The sequence below is a fragment of the Ostrea edulis genome, chromosome 6, assembly GCF_947568905.1.
Source record: "Ostrea edulis chromosome 6, xbOstEdul1.1, whole genome shotgun sequence".
Lineage (NCBI taxonomy): Eukaryota > Metazoa > Mollusca > Bivalvia > Ostreida > Ostreidae > Ostrea > Ostrea edulis.
This window is the reverse complement of record NC_079169.1, coordinates 14085992-14107057: the sequence shown is the minus strand read 5'-3', so window position 1 is coordinate 14107057 and position 21066 is coordinate 14085992. Positions and strand designations below refer to the sequence as shown.

Genomic DNA, 21066 nt, shown 5'->3' with positions numbered 1-21066 from the left:
AAAATGACACTTTGCCCGCCAGCCATTCAGAGCCACTTCACTCTGAAATGATGATTAATCTTATTTTAAAACACCTCACTTTCTTCAATAGAATACAGAGTCATGGTTGTTTCAAATGAGCATTTTAAATGTGGTTCTTTTGATGAATAGCATGGAAGTTGACGTTTCTTTGAAATTGCCCTGGGACAGGAGAAAATGGCAAAGACTACGAACAGTTTACCTTAATTAAACTTCGCAGCAAGGGGTCGGATTGAGAATGAACGATCAATGCTTACTGGCAGGTCATTTTAAATCATTGTTTAGATATTATGTCATTACATTCCGTATAGACCCCTGGAAATGGAGAAATAAAAAATTACTTCGGAAAATGTTCTTTGCAAAAGTTGTGCAGTGTTCATGAATGCGTATTTTCAAAAATATTGATTAATAGAGTTATTACTCTTTAAATCTATCGGTATACTTCGTCGGTTTAATGTATAATTCATTTGTCTAGATTAACAATAGGCCATATAGATGATTAGAGTGCATGATATATATGATTTGGTCTTTAAATACCTCCAGGTGTAAGCTACCGAATATACGCAATCCTAGTTACCGTCTGCTCACCTAGACGCGGGATTTCAGGCAGACACGGGTTGACTTTGGAAATTATTCCAGAATCTGTAAACTGAAATATTTTGAGAATGGCACAGGATGTATTACCGGCGGAGAAATCCAAAATAGCGGAGTAAGTATTGAAAAGGAATTCAAATTCATTTAGCTTTTGTGGTGATCCAATTTTCAGTGTATATATATATATATATATATATATATATATATATTAAAAGAAATAGAATAAACAGTACACAAAGTTAAAAATTTAACGCAAGCGCTTTCATTTTATAATCCTCAGGCGTTACTTAATATTTTATACCGGACACTGTGATTTTTTTAAAAACACAATTTGGATATATATATATTATATATATAGTGTCTACTTTTATTTTACGATGTTCATGTAACTAACAAGTAGATGTCTGATAAATATTAAGATGAGAAATTAAAAATGAATTACTTGTAACCATTTCATGTGTAATCATTATCACAGTAAAAGTGGTACATGTGTAACCATTATCACAGTAAAAGTGGTACATGTGTAACCATTATCACAGTAAAAGTGGTACATGTGTAACCATTATCACAGTAAAAGTGGTACATGTGTAACCATTATCACAGTAAAAGTGGTACATGGATACCGCTGTTTTAATGCATTTTTTATATTAGTTGGTGTGTCATTCTGTTGTCAAGTAACACATTCCTATGTTCACAAAGTCATGTATAATTTATATAGAAATCCCTCTTTTTTCAAGCTTGAATTCGCTCTGAGAACCCATTGAAATTCTCTCTTTTTCCAATAATCTATAGAAATTATTAAATATGTATGCCCTGCATATTTCTATTTACCTTTTATATACCACTTTTAAGGATAAGAATTATAAGTCAGAATTAAAGCTTTTATATATATATACCAAACATTTAATGAAAAGTTTATGCAGGGCACTCCAATTTGTTTCATAATAAAAGAACAGCGATAAAGCTGGTAAACCCGTATTGATTACTCGAGTTTAAAACACCAAAGAAAGATTACATACTTGATCTTATTTTCCCTCCGTAGGTGCTCATATCGATAGACAAAAAAATATTAATGGCCTTTTCATTCCATGACTTCAACCCGAGTTTACGATTTGATTGACATGTTGAATAAAATCCGAGATTGGGACAATCACTATACAAGACCTAACGGGTGGCCGCTATCAACAGAAGCTTTTTATCAATCACAGCTCAACTTTATATTATTATGTTACAAAAAGGGATTTCTGAACATAAATTACCAAGTAACTATTATCGACGAGTGGAATTTTAAATTCAATACAAGCATTTATCAAAATAATGAAACCAGCTCCTTTCGCAAACTGGGATACAACTTTTGCCCAAATTGAGCGTATAGATCTGTCGTTCAGAGGATTTTGCCAACTAATTATAAGGTTGAACTATACTATAAATGTCAATATAAATATTTTTCATGCCTTTCTTTGCATGAACAACCCCCCCCCCCCCCTCTCTCTCTCTCTTCCCTTGTGATTTTTATCCTTCGTGAGCTTTGGTTGACTTAATGACATGTAGGTACCACTTCAAGTTAGAATAAACTAATTGACCGTTCCAATATGGTCACGGTTACCGACAGTGGAGTGTTCCGTTGGCGGTAACCGCGATATACGATACGTTAGGTCTGCTGCATCCATTACAGATCCTATATTTCTGTTTCGTTTTTCTTCTTTCATTGCAATAAAAAAAAATTGATCAGAAAAGCTCACAGTGATATAAAAAGTAAATTAGGGTTAATTTTATGACTATGACTGACAAAGACCAGTTCAGCTTCATTTGCGATACAGAATAGGCTCCAACTCTTCGACATCCCCTTGAAATGTTAATACAGACGGTTTCTACAGGAAAGGGGGTGGGGCGGGGACCACCCAGACACTACGAAGCCACGGCGATACAGCACAGACAAAGTTCCAAGATTTTGGCAAACTTCAGAAATCAAATGTTCAACGCCAGTGAATGTGCATGCGACACATAAAGTACTGTACTTATATCTGTATAATATTCTAATTTCATTTATAAATTCATTTCAGAGATTTAAAACCAGCAGTACAAGACTACAGTCACCAAGACAGTTTATTTGGGGTGAGTAAATAGGCGGGGAGATCTTATAATTACAAACGGTGGTGGGGGGGGGGGGATGTTTTAATAAATATAGTTCATAACTCGATTTGTTTGTCGATCTAGAATGCGTTCTCCTCGAAGGCCTACTTCATAGTTCATCCGGAATGGCTGTCAGAAAACGTTGATCCACCCGTGTCTCAGCCCCTGCCGAGGAAGCCCTGGCCCTGGGAACAACCCAAGTACCGCCAGAACGTACAGCGATATGAAAACGGCCAGATGACTCCAGACACCTCTACCCACGGTCAAAATTCACCCGTCCCCGACTTTGGTCTCCCAGAACCCGGATATTCATATACCCAGCCACTGAAAAATGAATATGATTCGGAAATCTTGGACCGAAAACCCCTAGAGGATTCAAAAGTGAACCGTTTGTTTTAAAAATTCAAACATTAGACACAGTTGGCTACCATGAATGAGACAGTGAGATGAACAGCTATCGATGACTGTGTCACATGACTGTAATACAGTGCTAGAATTCCTTAGCAACGATCAAACTTCCTGTACACTGATGTCACGTTCGACATGCCGCTTCCAGTATTATATCTATTATATTTGTGTGCAATGAATAATTTATTTATTTTACTTCAGTAAAGTTGTTAGAATTCTATATCTACATCATTTGCATTAGGACGAATACCTTTTTGCAAACACATCACATTTTTCTGGAAAGTTTATAAACAAGACTTTCACATGGTTATCAATTTCTTTAATAAATGTATAACAAGCTCTGCAAATTCAAAAGCGGAAGAGAGTGTAGCTGTTACATCCCAGTTTTAGGGAATACACAGGATTTCAATAACATTTCATGGTAACTAAGATCTCTGATTTGTCACCCTTGGTCTAAAGCAATATATCATTTATATCATATGGACAAACAAAATGAAATTAAGTGCTTTGATCCAATCACACAATTGGCGGATCTAAAATCTAATTCTAATTAAATTTATGGACAAGTTGTGTACATATTAATACTTGTATAGCATTTCTCCGCATATATAGAATAACGTTCCACATAGTTTTACAACACAACCCAACAAAGGGGTTACCCAATATAGTAAAAATTCTTCTGGAAGACTTTTCCAATGTTTGAAATGGCACAGTACATGTCAAATTCATATTTTCACCTGCTGTCAAATAAATAAATAAACATGACATAAAATAATGCCAAATTAAGCAGAGACTGTAATACAATACTGATTGTCTTTTTCAAAAAAATACTGCATTGAATGTGATATATTTTGCATTCACACACATTTAGAACCTCCTCACATGATATGACATGGTAACAAGAAAATAAATGGCAAAAGTTTGGCAAAGCCATCTGAGACATGGATTTAATCTGCATTGATTTTACAAGGTATACAAGAATAATCTCATTGATAGAAGATCTATAAGCACTTAGTACATGTATTACTGGAGATAACCTCAGCTATCTATGTCCCACTCCACCACACTTGGAAATTAAACAACAGCTAGATGGTTTGGAGTGAAATGGATGCACCCGACTAAGGGCCATAACTCTGTCAAAAATTATCCAACTGACCCAAATAAGGTCTTGAGCTGCATATCTATCACCCAAATTTCAATTCCAAATGTCCATGTATGAGTAAGATAATGAGTGGAAGCTGTGAACAAATTTGTTTAAAGCTATAAAGAGAGAGAAGAAAAATATGTGGCTGGGAATCCAACCCGGGACCCCTGCATTACTAGTCAGGTGCTCTAACCACTGTGCTACCCAGGCCAATATCCATGGTTCGTATAGCCCTAATTACTACATTCCTCCCTCCTTAATTTGTCTTTGCTCTCGAAGACACGTACAACCCAGATTTTTTTGGCCCCTGGCAGGAGTTTCACCTGCAAATCCAGGGGTGGTCAACGGCACCAAATGTAGTATATAGGAGAGAGGAGAACATCTGGGGCTGGACAGGGAATCGAACCCGGGACCCCTGCATTACTAGTCAGGTGCTCTAACCACTGAGCTACCCAGGCCAATATCCACAGTCCGTATAGCCTTAATTACTACAATAATAATTTTCCAAGTCCAAGAGGCATAACTCTGCTAAACATTATTGAACCCGAACCATATACTATTTTGACTTGCGCATTCTTAATTGATGTATTTACATTCCAAATTTCAATTCAAAATGCCCATAAATGACTGAGATAAAGAGTGGGGTCTATGAATTGTTTGAAGTTTTATAATTCCTGGGCCTGTCAAAAATTATTCAACCAGAACCAAGGAACACCATGATCTGGATGTCATCATGATGTATCGACACGGTCCAGAGGATGCATCTACACTTCCAGTGTCAGTGGAAGAGTTGAAAATGTGCCTCTGTAGTGAAGATAATGAATGTAAACTTAAATTATGACAGAAGGACGAAGAAGGGCAACACTCTAAGCCCCAGCCACTTCATGGCGAGGGCATTAATTCCATATATACATATACATGTATATAATTATACATTTTTAACATATACATGTATAACTTTATGCACCAACAAATTAATGACATCAGCAGTTCATCACCAGTAAATTATACAGTAATTTGACAATAGACTAGACTATTCTGTCAGGGAAAGAATCTGAAAATTATACAGTAATTTGACAATATACTAGACTATTCTGTCAGGGAAAAAATCAGTAAATTATACAGTAATTTGACAATAGACTAGACTATTCTGTCAGGGAAAAAATCAGTAAATTATACAGTAATTTGACAATAGACTAAACTATTCTGTCAGGGAAAGAAACTTGTCTTTAAGCTAACATTTATCAAACAAAGCAAGATACTGTAAAAGCTGTATTAAATACAAACTATTTTTAGCTGTATTAAATACGGACTATTTTTAGCTGTATTAAATACTGACTTCTATGCTATTTTTAATACTATTTCTGATATTTCTAATATACAAAAATACTATAGTAGTCATAGAAGAATCTTTATCTAAAGTTAAAATGGACCCTTTTGAAAGCTTTATGGGCAAACCTAGATGATTCTTTTGGCAAAGGTTTGCATTCTCTGACAGCTGTTCATATTGCAGTCCTAATAATCATATGATGGTGAGGAATATCATCACCAATTAATAGATTCTCATTTAGAGATTAATTTAAAAATTTGCCTGCTGCATCTAAAATGCCACCGTTCACTGCGCTTTGACAGCTGTTGCAATAGTACAGTATGATGTATTTGGCCCCCTGAAAAGTCACAAGTTTACATATACAACAAGTACAACGATCTGATTATTGCACAAAAATAAAGATAAGAGAAACCTGACAACCACCAGAAGTAGACTGAATACTTGTTACTCCAGAACATTATATAAACTGGTACCCTTTAAATACCTCAACATTATATAACAGATCAACACTATCTGGACACATTCCACTGTACTGGCCAACAACTAATAATTAGACAAGGATTGTAATCAAAGCATACAAGTACAAATAAACTAAAGATTATTATTGGTTTGTAAATGGCACTTGGTAACGTCAAACAGTTTTATAACAATGACTAGTTCAACAAAAACAATGAATAACACACATATTAAGTACTCTGATCTGTAAATCTCCTGCTCATTCTGACTCCATCTCACTCTTTCTTATCCTTGCGCTTGAGTGTTGATACAGAAGGCACTTTGACATGACTGACGACTGATGATCCTACATCGTAAGTTTTCCCTGCCACCCAGCGCACACTCCCTACCCCATACCCCACAGCCCCAGTGGCTGTGTTGTACAGACCGGAGGACATCCGCCACAGGAGACCGCCTGTTGGTCCTTCATCTGAAATTCCAAAATACATCAAAGAACTTCTCTTCATAAGACAACAGGCCCATGGATCTATACACTTACCTGAGTATCACAAAACAAAAACTCACTAGAGGTATTGTATGCTGATTCTTATAAAATCACACAGAAAGTGTACAGAGTCTTTTGTGAACCTCCACCCCGAGAACTGTGAAATTTACAATTTTGGTAGAGGTCTTCCTATTCTACATGTCAGATTATGCATTTAGTTTTTTCTAACAGACATGCAGTTGTAAAGAAGGTTTTTGAAAACTGACAAATGTATGCTGATTCTTATAAAATCACACAGAAGGTGTACAGAGTCTTTTGTGAACCTCCACCCCGAGAACTGTGAAATTTACAATTTTGGTAGAGGTCTTCCTATTCTACATGTCAGATTATGCATTTAGTTTTTCTAACAGACGTGCAGTTGTAAAGAAGGTTTTTGAAAACTGACAAATTTTTGGCAGTTTTGTCCCCTCCCCTTACGTCCCAGATGTGCAGAGGTCCTAATATTTACAATTCATGTCCCCCTTGTCCCAAAGTCACTTCATATCAAATCTGAAAATAATTGGAATGTTAGTTATAAAGAAGTTAAAAATCATGTTCAAATGTTAAGGAAGTTAGCTCCTGAGCTTTTGAGCACAACCGCTCAGGATACTACAATTAAGTATTTACTGGTTCAATATTGATCCCATTGGTGCAAACATATTACACATCTATTTCTGAACCCTGGCCAGTTGAAAAAAATCAATATATGCACCCAGGGGTGCATGAGCCGAGTTGCATGGGATACATTGTAAAGTCAGGAATGATGTGGCATATTTATAATTGTGAAGAACTAATTTCAGTTTTAAACTTTTCAAGTTACATGTCCAGAAACCATATTTGTCTGAAGTTTTCTATTTTCGGTCACTGTGACCTTGACTTTTTTCTCCAAAATCAATAGGGGCCTTGCTTTGCTGGTATCCAACAATATAACCAAGTTTCATTTGATTAAAATTAAAAAAAATTTGAGTTATCCTCCGGAAACTAAATTTATTTGGAATTTTTAATCTATTTTCGGTCAGTGACCTTGACCTTCGACCTATTTTCTCCTAATTCAATAGGAGTCTTCCTTACCTGGTACATAAGAATATCTTTAAGTATCATTTGATTCGGATTTAAACTTTCTGAGTTATCATCCAGAAACCAAATATTTCTGAAATTTTCATTCTATATTCGGTCACTGTGACCTTGACCTTTGACCTATTTTCTCCAAAATCAATAGGGGTCTTCCTTACCTGGTACCCAACAATATATCAAAGTTTCATTTGATTAGAATGAAAACTTTTCGAGTTATCATCCGGAAACCAATTGTTGACGCCCAACCGCCCACCCGCATCACCAAACCAATAGCTGAGTTCAACTTTTTTGCAACTCGGCTAAAAATTGTGTCAATTCAAATTTTGAAAGGGTTAGACGGGGACTATATTTTGTGGAGGAAGGATTGATTAATCAAAAAGTTCTAAATCTGCATGATATTACAGTTTCTGTTTCATCCAATATGATTGCGCCCATGACAAAAGGGCCCTTATGGCAATTTTTACCCATTTTCACTTTTTAGCAGATTCTGATAGATAATAGGTAGATGATTCAAAATATGTAATTTTATAGCCCTCTTTCACTTCTAAGACGTATTTTTCTGCGTTTGAAGCACTTATATATTCTATAGCATCAGCGTAACGTCATGACGTTCTTGGCGTCATTACATAGAACAACATTTAATCTGAAATAAACAAGGTGTTTTAAGTCTTAATTTCATTTCCTTAATTGTTTGTGTGTGTATTGTGTGAAAAAAAGAAGCTCAAATGTTTAGGCACTTTTAATGGGTTTAAATGGAAATAAATTTCACCACTTCCATGTGATACTCACGACTTTAAGGAAAATTAGCTTTTCACTGTTTTAGTTTAAAAAAAAAAAAAACCCATGAAATATACCGTATTTTGCCGAATAAAATACGCATTGCTATTTGATACGCACCCCCTTTTTGAGTCTGAGAATTGAGGAAGAATCGCAGCTCGTGTGTATAATACGCGGCAAAAATTCTTACCAATCTTGATTTTATTATTTGCGATTAATTTCACTAGAATTCTATGTGGAAATAATGTAAGTCCTCAATACAGCGGAGCTACATTTTAAGAAATGGCAATCATGCCTTATAGCGGTAATCTTCACTGAGTATCTTCTGGGAGAAATGTAGATTTCAGTAAAGCACGAGATTTTGTAGCATTTCTATTAAAAATTTAACAAACTATATATTTTCTTCGTTTAAACTTCAAATCATATAGCCGACGTTATATACATAAATTCAAAATATTGAATGGGCATTCAATGTGTTGTAATTGACAAACTACCGAAGCTGCGAAAAATGATGTACAAAGGTGCAGTATACATGTATCAACCCCACTCGGTAATTATCAAAATGATGATAATCAAAGCCAAAAGTTTAATTGGTGCCGTAAACAATTAATGCTCTGTCTGTAAAGAAAAAATTAAATGGTAGTGAAACGGGGAATTCAAACATAACTGCATTTAAGATGGGTAAATTACGTCACTCGTTTACTGCGAAAGTAAAGTTAAAAGTAATCGAATTTGCCCAAACCCACGGAAATCGTGCAGCATGCAGAAAGCCATGCAACAGAGAGAAAACTTACGACATCTACCCTTAGGGGTCAAGTGGAAAAAAACATGCACATCTCTCTCTCTCTCTCTCTCTCTCTCTCTCTCTCTCTCTCACACGCAGACACAACATACATTAACATGTAAAATGTACCAAATGAACACATTATAACTTCTCACCTACAACTGAACACTTTTAAATATCCTGATATTTTTGTAAGAAATTCACTACATGGTACTTAAAACATTTGTAAAACATATCGCTTTATTCACTCTAGCTTCTTGGATTTTAGCTTATGAAGTGAACACCTCACCGATGCACTCTCTAGTGAGCACTTTTATTTACACACGGTCAATTAAACACTCTAAAAAACAAACCCTCTGACACACACGGTCAATTAAACACCCTGAGTGACACATGGGCAATTAAATACTCTGACACACACAGATAATTAAACATCCTGACGCATACTGGTACATGTAATCAAACACTCTGACACACACGTCAGATAATTAAACACCCACAGATAATTAAGCATCCTGACGCATACTGGTACATGTAATCAAACACTCTGACACACACGTCAGATAATTAAACACCCTGACGCATACTGGTACATGTAATTAAACACTCTGACACACACGGGCAATTAAACACTCTGACACACGGGCAATTAAACACTCTGACACACACGGGCAATTAAACACTATGACACACACGGGTAATTAAACACCTTGACACACACGGGTAATTAAACACTCTGACGCACATGAGTAATTAAACACTCTGACACACACGGGTAATTAAACATTCTTTAACAAACCACTCTGGTGCAGAAAACAACTAGGACACCCCCCCCCAAAAAAAAAAAACAAAGAACAAAACCCCACCTAATGAAACTTGACCGACATACACAGTCTAACAAACAAGTAGCACACGAAGACAGTCTTACAAATGAGAAAAATATTGCCAAAGTATGTTTTATTATCGATATCGTTGATAGTCAATGCATTGTCAACAGTCTTCAAAGGGGGTAAATATTAAAGGAGTATCAAAATCATTTTTTTCTTTTCTTTTCTTTCTATTTTTTTCTTCTTTTTTTTTTTGGTTGTGTTTTATCATTATTTTTCTTTTTTGTAGTTGTCTTTTTTTCTTCAAAAAATCAATTTCTCTATTTTCAGTGAGTATTTGTTTTCGATATCTTAAATCAATGCTTCCTGAATTATACTCTAAAAACTAGCCACGTAGAACCAGGGTGGAGGTAGGGAGGGGAAGGTGTCCTATTTTTTGATAAGTTAATCTTTTCTTTGTTTTTACTTACCCCAAATATTTTGCATTCGAAGTTAGGGAATGATAACACGATTTAGGTTTCAATTCTTATACCCATGCATTTGGGTGGGTTTTTAAAAAAAAATATGATTTAATTTTTTTATTATTTTGCTTGCTTGTCAATAATTATTCAAAATTCCTCTGCGTTCTTTAAATTTCTTTTTTCCCGAACATTCCCGCTAGCTGCCCCCCCCCCCCTTTGGAAAGAAAATTATAGGCCTAAAATGTGTCAGAAACCGTCAAAAGACCAATGACTGTAAATGTGTTAATAACTTATTCGTCTTCCGAAAACCCTTAATGTCGGCTTCAAATGAATTTATAAGACCGGAAAGAGATATAAATCCTAAATATATGTTACAAAGATTGCACAATCTGACTTCAAATCTGCTAACAGGGTCGGATCCAGGAATCGCGGTAAAAGGGGGCTAACTTTTTTTAGACAGGGGGTGTGGGGCCGTCTTGAGGCCCCTAATGGGTCCAGGGCGACCTTGATGGGAGCTCAGGGGGCGAGCCCCCGGAAGCTCCTGGATTTTACAGTTTTTAGAGGCGTGAAATATGTCTCATATATGTAGTCCTTTTCACTATTTTTTTGTCATTTTTTGATCGGGCGAAATTAATAAAATGACGCAAATTTTAGGGGTTTTTTTTTTTTAAAGAAAAAATGAAGTTCTCCCAATAAAAGTAATTTAATAAATCAAAAGATTTGGTCATTCATTTCTCCGAAAGTGGAAGATGTTATTGCTTCTTTTATCGTTTACATTTTTTCTAAACTATTTACCTTAAATTTGAAAATTTTAGTGGGGGCGCGCGCCGGCTGCGCCCCCATTAAATCCGCCACTGGCTAATGTGATATATTTGCATCTGCTAATAATTGTTTAATAAACATGTGACTAGCAAGTGAACTTTTCATATTTGGTTAAATTAACACATCAATTCAGTGTCCAGGGGTCCGTGTTTGCCCAACTAGGCCTATCTATTTAATTGCTTACGGGATTTATGAGATTTATCACTGTTCGATGATTGTTATCTTCACCTTTCATTTTCCTTTGGGGTACCTCAGTAACTAAGTTATTGTCAAAGAGTTATCTCTCTTGTATTTATAAATAGAATTACCAGACGCGCAAATTTTTCATACAGAATCTTCTAAACCCAAAAATATTCAAGTTTTTCATGACTTTTTACTACTCTGTAAATTATGTATAACAAATAAGGAATTATGATAGGGTATAACCTAATAAATTGGGGATGTATCACAAATTGTTTGTTCAACATCGACTTGACAGTGTACACATTGCCGCAGCCGAGGCGGATCATAAATTTTTAGAAAGTGGATTAAACTTTTGTATTGAAAATTATGAATTTTTTTTTTTTTTTTTACCTCAGACTCATTCAGGATTAATTGTTCAAAGAAATAAACACAATCTTAGATGAACCTTCATGGAATTGCGCTGCAATATCTGCTGTTACCTACATGTTTTATTTTTGCCGGTCCGCTGCCGAAAGAAACCGTCGCAGAACATTCAGATTCTTAAAATTAAATATCATAAATTCTATCAATATTTCATTCAAACCTATTGTTTCCAAATTGTCTTTTTGGTTTGGTTTAAAGCGTGCATATCTTATAAATATGATTAAATCTAACACGTGGTTTTGAATCATGTGCGTGTACATATGCATCTTTACGTATGGCGCTCTAGGCCTACGTAACGTCAAATCTTTGTGACGTTATTTCTTTGTTCTCTTAAATAAGCCATAAGGACCTTTTGTCATGGGCGCAATCATATATCTTCTATTTCTATACTCCTATATGTGTATTTCAGTTTTATAATTTATACTACAAGTAGTTGAGACTTGAAATTAGTTCAAATGTTGTAATTTATTACTTTGGTTGATACATTTTTCCAAATTGAACACAGATTCTTAAAAAAGTGTTAATTAATTTACTCAAAATTTTGTTTAAATATTCCGACAGTATTTTCGGCAATAATTTGAAAATTTGATTTCTAACCTCCACTTTTTTAGTTTCATTTCAGATTTTAAGATGAGACCTTGAAAATTATGTAAAATTTAAGAAATTGATATTACTCCTAATATGTCCTTTTAAACTCTCAAATTTGATATCATGACTTTTTTTGTATATCAAGCCTTAGTGCATAAAGGTCATTATTTAATGCCATCACTGGTATTAAAATATTTTTTTATCTGTATTGTTAGAAGACATAATTGATTGATTGGTTGATGTTTTCCGCCACACTCAACAATTTTTCAGTTACTTGGTGGCACCCATAATGTAAATAATGTATCTATTTTATGTATTGATTGATTTATGTTGTGTTGACACCAACAGACAAATCAAGTTTAATTTAATAAATCTTGAGTCACTTTTAAGTGCAAAAAGGTCCTGTATAGAACACTAGCTCAATAACAAGCATTGTAACCCCTGTTTTCCTTTTTAATTTCCTAATTCTCCTTCAATGTAGAAATCAAAAATACATTTCCCAAAGAATTGACATAACTCCAAATCTCGGGTGTGAACTACTTTAACAGTTACTGAAGATGTACGACGACGGACACAAACCAAAAGCAGTTTATCATACCTGTCCTCAGTATGAGAATTCTATGCAATGCATAATCTGATTGGTCTAGACAGTCACGTGCCAGGGATGACAAAACTTCATATCTCCCTCTCAAACATCATATCTCCCTATCATATTTCACCCCTTGGGCAGTCTCGTGCATTTTCCATAAATATATATCAAGGTAGACGAAGTGTATTATGACGTCACAATAAGTCTGAGTCATTCTACTTTCATAGTTCGTAAGGCACAAAATATGCGGGTCTCTAATATATAGTTTTGAAATCGCCTGGTTTTGGTTGATACAAATACAATCAAGTAATCAGCATTCAAAGAGAATGGAAATACAACAAGAGGCCCATGGGCCACATCGCTCACCTGAGTCACCTTGGCCCATATCAGAAGACTTTCCATATATATTTGCATGTAAAACTTCAGTCCCTATTATGGCCCAAACTACCCTTTGCAAACTTGAATCTACACTATGTCTGAAAGCTTTCATGTAAATGTCAATTTCTTTGGCCCAATGGTTCTTGAGAAGAAGATTTTTAAAGCTTTTTCCTATATTTGTATGTAAAACTTTGAACCAACCCCCCTCCCCCACTTGTGGCCCCATCCTACCCCCCGGGGGCCATGATTTGAACAAACTTGAATCTGCACTATGTCAGAAAGTTTTCTTGTAAATATCAGCTTTTCTGACTCAGTGGTTATTGAGAAAAAGATTTTAACTACACATTTGTATGTAAAACTTTGATCCCCCCTTGTGGTCCCATCCTACCCCCGGGGGCCATGATTTGAACAAACTTGAATCTGCACTATGTCAGAAAGTTTTCATGTAAAAATTAGCTTTTCTGGCTCAGTGGTTCTTGAGAAGAAGATTTTTCCTATATATTTGTATGTAAAACTTTGATCCCTTATTGTAGCCATCAACCCCTGGAGCCCATGATTTGAACAAACTTGAATCTGCATTATGTCAGGAAGCTTTCATGTAAATCTCAGCTTTTCTGGCTTTGTGGTTCTTGAGAAGAAGATTTTTTAAAGTTTTTCCCTATATATTTGTGTGCAAAACTTTGATCCCCCCTTGGGGCCCCATCCTATCCCCGGGGGCCATGATTTGCACAAACTTGAATCTGCACTATGTCAGAAAGTTTTCATGTAAAAATCAGCTTTTCTGGCTCAGTGGTTCTTGAGAAGAAGATTTTTCCTATATATTTGTATGTAAAACTTTGATCCCCTATTGTGGCCCCATCCAACCCCAGGGGCCCATGATTTGAACAAACTTGAATCTGCATTATGTCAGGAAACTTTCATGTAAATTTCAGCTTTTCTGGCTTAGTGATTCTTGAGAAGAAGATTTTTAAAGTTTTTCCCTATATATTTGTATGTAAAACTTTGATCCACCCTTGTGGCCCCATCCTACCACCGAGGGCCATGATTTGAACAAACTTAAATCTGCAGCTTTCAGGTAAATTTCAGCTCTTCTGGCCCAGTGGTTCTTGAGAAGAAGATTTTTAAATGACCCCACCCTATTTTTGCATTTTTGTGATTATCTTCCCTTTGAAAGGGACATGGCCCTTCATTTGAACAAACTTGAAAGCCCTTCACCCAAGGATGCTTTTGGCCATGTGTGGTTGAAATTGGCCCAGTGGTTCTGGAGAAGAAGTCGAAAATGTGAAAAGTTTAACAGACAAATGGACAGACAGACGGACGGACGACGGACAAAAAGCGATCAGAAAAGCTCACTTGAGCTTTCAGCTCAGGTGAGCTAAAAACTGGTTATCATATCACTATATTTCGTTGTTTGTACCTGCTAATACGTTGACGGCACAGTGTTACCGTTAGGGCGATCTCAGCTACATACAATGTATAGATGAGCAGACTCCAATTTCAAATGCATTTTTGTAGTCTTGCTTTGTTTTGGTATAATAAACAATTTATTACATGAATATTCAGGAAATATGAAGATTTATTCACCCAAGAAAAATCATATTCCCCTCGGGCATTGCCCTCGGGGAATATGATTTTTCTTGGGTGAATAAGTCTTCATATCTCCTGAATATTCATGCAATAAATGTATAATGTTAACTGAATGACTCAGGTGATCTAAAAATCTACTGAATGTAAATGTATATATAAAGCACTGACCTGCAACCTCATCTGTCTTTTTATCACACTGGGTGTAAGCATTTTGTTTGAATTCTTCAGGCTTCAAAGTTTCTTGACTTGAATCCTCCTCCTCATCTTTTATAACCCCTGGCTCAGGGACAGGACTCTAAATAGATGATTGAGAGATGACAATAAACTTTAATAAGTGCTTGCTATTCATTATTGGTGTTTGCCATTTACTAATGAACGAGGTAACATTTTCTTTACATACTTCCTTAATTATACATGTAACTGAGAAGTTTTTTTTTAAAGAGTTCCTCATACATGAACTTAATTTGGTCCACTTGCTTCAACAACAACACAAATATGTATTTATAAGGGAAATCCACTTGTGTAATATGAACTTTGGAAAACAAGACATGTTTTAGAAACATGTATTTTCCCTATGGTGAAAAATTGAAATGGGATATACACATGCATCAAGTGTCAAAACAATTCCAGATACATGTATCTTCCTGTGTCCAGATTGGATTGACCCTTCACCTTTGACCATGTGACCTCAAAATTGATAGGGATTATCAACTCCTTATATATCAACTCTGTATAAGTTTGATGTCTGCCAAGCAAAGGATTCTCAAGATATCTTCTTATGTCCAGTTTGACCATTAAGATACTAACATATATCAGTTTTAAAGTACTTTACTGTAGGTAAAGCTTCTGCTATTCAAAGGACTTTCAACAGACAGATACAAAAGTTTGCAACCCTACTCTGGCTCCATCATGATCACGAGGGTCATAATTCAATTGAATAATTAGGAATCAGCACTATGGTACATCATTTCAAGACTTTAAAATTCTAATAAACTAAAATTTACTTTGTATACATGCTAATTACATTATACAATACTTTAGAAATTAATTATTTATGGGACTGACAAATCCCATGCACGTATCAACACTTCACCATTAGTTATGTCCCTTTGCAGGGTCAGCCAAAGGTCAATCAGTGAAAAATTAAGTTTTCCTTCTTTACCCTACCAACTGAAAGACGTTACCATTGTGAATTATAGCTACATGTAATTATTAAGTTTTTCATAAATTGAAGTTAATGAGTTACCACACCCTGGGGCATTATTTTAGTTGACTGCAATTTTTAAATGAAAAAAAAAAGTCAAACCTACAGATCAGAAAATAACCAAGGCCAACATTAGAAAATATGTTTGGTTTTTTTTTTAACCACAAGATGGTAGCTGCAATAATTTAGCCCTCTCCAAATTTTTTTTGGGAGGGGGGAAGACATCAGAAGAAAAAAATTGGATAGGGCTACATTTTTGAAATTAACAAGATGGCAGACAAGGGACATAACTTGCGTTAAGGGTTGATCCGTGTATTGCCCAACACACAGATGATCATCTTTACTGAGAGGGCAAATGAATATTTTAGAGGTTCTAATAGTAAACAATTTCCTCATAAGCAGTTCAGTATAGCATGTTTGTCTTGAAATGTTTCTTAAAGAGACACTACAGCTCATTTTGCGCAAAAATCATGAAATGACAATTTTCTCAGGGCTTTCTCAATTTTTGTTGCATTGTTGAATGTATGAACTTTGCGAAAATAACACTTATCTAAAGTTTAAAATTCTTGTTTTAACATAAAAATTAATACTTTTTGATGGCCTATACAAAAAATATCAAGTCTCCTTCGTTCTTCAGACGCATGCGCATAGACAGTAAACAGTGCATCATGTCGTCCAGTGGGAGAAAGTAGAAACTAGTGGATAGATCCAGAATTTTGAGAGATTCTGTGAGAAAAGAGGTAAAAATAAAATGAGATAAAACTCATACGTGAAATAAAATTGACCTTTGGATCAGTATGACCGTTGGAAAACAAAGAGCTAAGAGAAACGATTGTAACTCAGTGGCGGATCTAGGATTTCCGAAGGGGGGATGTGAAAGTCCAATATCAGCCAAAGTAATCAGCATTTCTGGGTGCTAAATTTGGAGTTTCACTCACAATTTGTGGCGAAAAAAGGGAGGGGGATCCTGGCCCCCCTAAATCTGCCACTGGGACTAGCCGCAAAGACACTGCTTTAAAAGTAAGTGTTATTTTTATCTGAACACGACACGCGTTAACTAGTTGTAAAAACATCGGTCAATAGGAACATGGGAGGGTTTCTGTTGAAATAATGATTTATATAATTATTTCTTATTATAATGAGCAGGGAATAATTTTATACTTGAAAGGTGAGTGTGGACCCCTTTGACGGAGAATTTAAATAATTTCTTACACAACACCTTCGCTGTCATTCAAAACCACATGATGTAAATAACCATTCAAAAGTCCGAGTCAGCATGAAGAAACCTTTGAATTCCGGATGATCTTCAAAGCGCAGTTTAGAGCAAATTGATGCATTCAATTGTTCAAAATTGTCAGTATCGATATGATTTTTATCATTTTATTAATACATGTTTTTAAAAGCACTTTAGTAAAATGTGGAAAATGAGCTGTAGTGTCTCTTTAAAAACATTTACAACTTTCATACACTGATTAAGACAATCCAAACATTGCTAACTTTACAGTTCAAAGGTATAATTTACTGACTGATTAATAGAATACATTTAACATTCTATCAGTTATGAAAAGTTGATGTGTTTATACATATGAAATGGGTTCATAAATGATAAATCATAAAACGTTTTTCATGATTGTGATTTATTTAAAAATTGGTTAAAACAAAGATTTATAATTGAAAATAAATTGTTTTACTTTAATTGAGCTTTGTATAGGTAAAGCAAACATGTCCACAATTCTGAACGTTTACACCTCTTTCCTATTTCACAGTGGCAGAGAATAATGCATGGTTTCTACATGCTGTCAAATTTAATGTCAGATTTTGGGATTGAGTTGTTTTTAATTTTGTTATGACTGTCTCTCTCTCACTCTCTCATAATACTATCATAAATTAATGACAGAGCTTTTCCCTGACTTTGCAGACTTCTTTAGTTCATTGCTCAATGTATACCCAAGTAGACAGATCTGTCAAACTTCTGAAGACATGCGGGTGTTTACACGAGAGAGCCTTCTACAGAAATTTTTTGTGAAATTAAGTCTTGAAATTCTCTTTGTATAAGTAAGTCTTCTATTGAAATTCTTCGTCAAAATTAAGTTAGCTAATTTTCTGTTTGTGGACTTTTATAAATAAAATAAGAATTATCATTTTCATTGGTACAGTAATCCATTACAAAGCTGTAGTTGGTAGCAAACAAGCTGCATTTTCTCATTATTTCAATCATATACAGTGGTCCCTCGATATATTGCCCCCCCCCTCCCCCCCCCCCCCCTTCCATCCCCTGTTAACACCCTCATTATAATGCCAACTCCACATAAAGCCACATACCACTGATTTTCAAACAAATGGTCAAATCTTATATAGGGTTTACCCTCCATAATAATGTCAATTACCTAACACCCATCAGTAATCAAACCTATACTTAGATAGTAATGCTGTGAAGTGTGACAGTTCGAACAATGTATTCAGGTGGCCAGGTTAATTACTAATAATTGGGGAATTAAACTCATTGGATGATTTAGATGTTTATACAGAATGGGGTCCAAATAACTTTATGGTATTGAATTTCTTCTGATTGCTCAGTGAATTGTCCATAATTGTGAATTCGTTACATTGTGATCCCCACTTTATTGTCCAAATTTGTCTTGAACAAACATTGGCAATATATCAAGGGAGCACTGTACTTACAATATTCATGCAAGTCTTTATGGAGAGTAGTATGAATAAACCGGATCAAGTCAGCAATTTTATCAATAAAGTGAAAATAAATGAGAAACGGGCATGAATCCTACCCAGTGAGCTTCACGAGTACCTTAATGATAAAATTGCTAACTCCTGTACTGAGTAATGTACCTGTAAGCCTCTTTGTTTGTTTCCCAATTGTCATTACATACTAATAGATGTATATCGTAAAACGTCAGCTCTGAATCGGTGAAGGGGTCAGAGTTGTTGCACACATGGTGTATTTATATAGAGGGAGAGGGTACATACATACTCACGTACACAACAGCTTATTGATAGAACTTCAGAGATATGTAGTAGAAAGTATACATTCATTCTTTAAAGAAACTGAACTTAGTATTTCTAGTCCACCAAGCATGTAGGTAAGGCAGGTTAATTATTTACCCAAAGGCTCTGAAATATGACCCCTTTACAATAGAACTTGACTGATTGTCAATCCCAAATTTGAAAGGGTTTGGAAAGGACTGCATCAGAAGGATTCTTTAATTGATTGAATGGTGTTGCTTATGTTGTATCAATTGACAACAAATAAATCGAGTTGAAGTAAATAAATTGTGTGTATAAAAAAGGGGGGAGGGTGCAAAAAGATCCAAGTTTAACAGCACTATATGACCCATGTTTATCTTTTTAATCTCATAATATATTCTCCTTCAACGTACACCTATCAAATAATATACCCCCATCCCCCAAATGACAATACTACAAAACTCAGGTGCATGCGAACCTCTTTATACCTAATCTCAATGAGATTCGCCAAGGCTGGATATTTGAAGCCTCGTCAGTCCAAATGATCTCGCTGAGAATACTTTAAAACATGCATGTTTAAAACTGGACATCGGAACACTGAAAAATACAGTGATACACCGATACAGCACATAAATCTATAATACAACAACCCCCAGACACTATGTACTCACCTTGAACACACATTGCTGAAGGGTTTGAATAAGTGCAGACATTTTAGCCCGGTAAAAAGTCGGAGCGCCAAAACGTCAACAATGGATGCTGAAGATAATGCGTCGTTTCTAAGAAAAGTTAACGAAAGAGCCTGTAAATGCATCGTGTTCAAGAAATACGATTGTTTATAGTGTGAAGCTCTCAATTCTATATCATTTATATTTCAACTTACCTGACAAGTTAGTGGGAAAGAAGATGTCAATAAAAACTCTGGTTACCAGCGTCTGCTGCCATTTGGCTAGGCCTACCTGCCACGTTGTTTACTCAGCTGAAAAGTAGGTCCACACAGTGTTATGAGAGCCAAAATTTCATTGGATGATATAATAGATAACCATTCGTCATAGTCTGTTTTACATTACAGATTCTAAGTATAGTGTATTTCATCATAAATCAAACTCCGTACAGTGTCAAGTCTTCCCCTACGAGTAATGATGTTGGAGAACTTTGTAGCGTAACGGAATATACGCATCATGAATATCCTCTAGTTTGTCCCGTGGTTTTTTTTAATCATACATAAAGCTTTTAGAAGTCGGCATCACAAGAAATATGTTTGACCAGATTGGACAGGCATATGCCTGTCCACTTCTCTAAAGAGAATAAAGATTTCGTATCTGATTTCTTGAAACACTAAGGAGTAGTATTTTCAAAAAAATTCATAAATTATAGGATATCAAATTTAAGTTAATCAATTTAGATGAGATGGGGATTCCTGCAAGTGCTCATATGCTACATGTAATTTTATGATATTTTAGTCTGATACAAGTATCACGTCAGAATTCTTAAAATATGTATATATAGATGAACACTAAAATAAAAGCTTTGTTTTTGAAAGTGAAAAAGAAGTGCCAGGAAATGCTCAGAATGCAGGATTTTGCATCATAGGCGGCCCCCAGCCTATTGGAAGTAACCTTTAAATTAGGTGGGGTGTTTTTTTTCAATTTAATTGCAAATATTAGGTTTGTGTATGATTAGGACTATGAAAACAAGTAGTAAATAAACTATATAAACATTTTCATGTATAAAAGCTGTGTCAAGATCTCCCTAAGATGCTATGTATACAAGCAAAGGGT

The 21066-nt window shown here is 35.3% G+C and overlaps 2 protein-coding genes across 2 annotated transcripts; one reads left to right on the top strand and one right to left on the bottom strand.

The window, feature by feature from the left end:
• Window positions 1–499: 499 nt before the first annotated feature.
• On the top strand, window positions 500–3373 carry LOC125646205 (uncharacterized). The gene is made up of 3 exons (XM_048872387.2): window positions 500–727; window positions 2676–2727; window positions 2830–3373. The coding sequence occupies exons 1-3, from the start codon at window positions 684–686 to the stop codon at window positions 3142–3144; spliced, it is 411 nt and encodes a 136-aa protein (XP_048728344.1). The 5' UTR covers window positions 500–683; the 3' UTR covers window positions 3145–3373.
• An 82-nt stretch (window positions 3374–3455) lies between these two features.
• Window positions 3456–20324, bottom strand: LOC125646206 (uncharacterized). Its single transcript, XM_048872388.2, has 4 exons — window positions 20169–20324; window positions 19957–20064; window positions 15268–15394; window positions 3456–6552 (listed from the first exon to the last, which is right to left on the bottom strand). Exons 2-4 carry the CDS (start codon window positions 19996–19998, stop codon window positions 6359–6361), a joined length of 363 nt encoding a protein of 120 aa, XP_048728345.1. The 5' UTR covers window positions 19999–20064; window positions 20169–20324; the 3' UTR covers window positions 3456–6358.
• Window positions 20325–21066: the final 742 nt, after the last annotated feature.

What these genes read in the sequence shown, in the direction of transcription:
- LOC125646205 (XM_048872387.2), top strand. Translation starts at nt 684, where the DNA reads ATGGCACAGGATGTATTACCGGCGGAGAAATCCAAAATAGCGGA. An exon ending in GAGAAATCCAAAATAGCGGA is followed by an intron (nt 728 to 2,675) that starts GTAAGTATTGAA and finishes AATTCATTTCAG; the next exon opens with AGATTTAAAACCAGCAGTAC. An exon ending in ACCAAGACAGTTTATTTGGG is followed by an intron (nt 2,728 to 2,829) that starts GTGAGTAAATAG and finishes TTGTCGATCTAG; the next exon opens with AATGCGTTCTCCTCGAAGGC.
- LOC125646206 (XM_048872388.2), bottom strand. Translation starts at nt 19,998, where the DNA reads ATGTCTGCACTTATTCAAACCCTTCAGCAATGTGTGTTCAAG. An exon ending in TTCAGCAATGTGTGTTCAAG is followed by an intron (nt 15,395 to 19,956) that starts GTGAGTACATAG and finishes TCATCTATTTAG; the next exon opens with AGTCCTGTCCCTGAGCCAGG. An exon ending in AAAGACAGATGAGGTTGCAG is followed by an intron (nt 6,553 to 15,267) that starts GTCAGTGCTTTA and finishes TTGGAATTTCAG; the next exon opens with ATGAAGGACCAACAGGCGGT.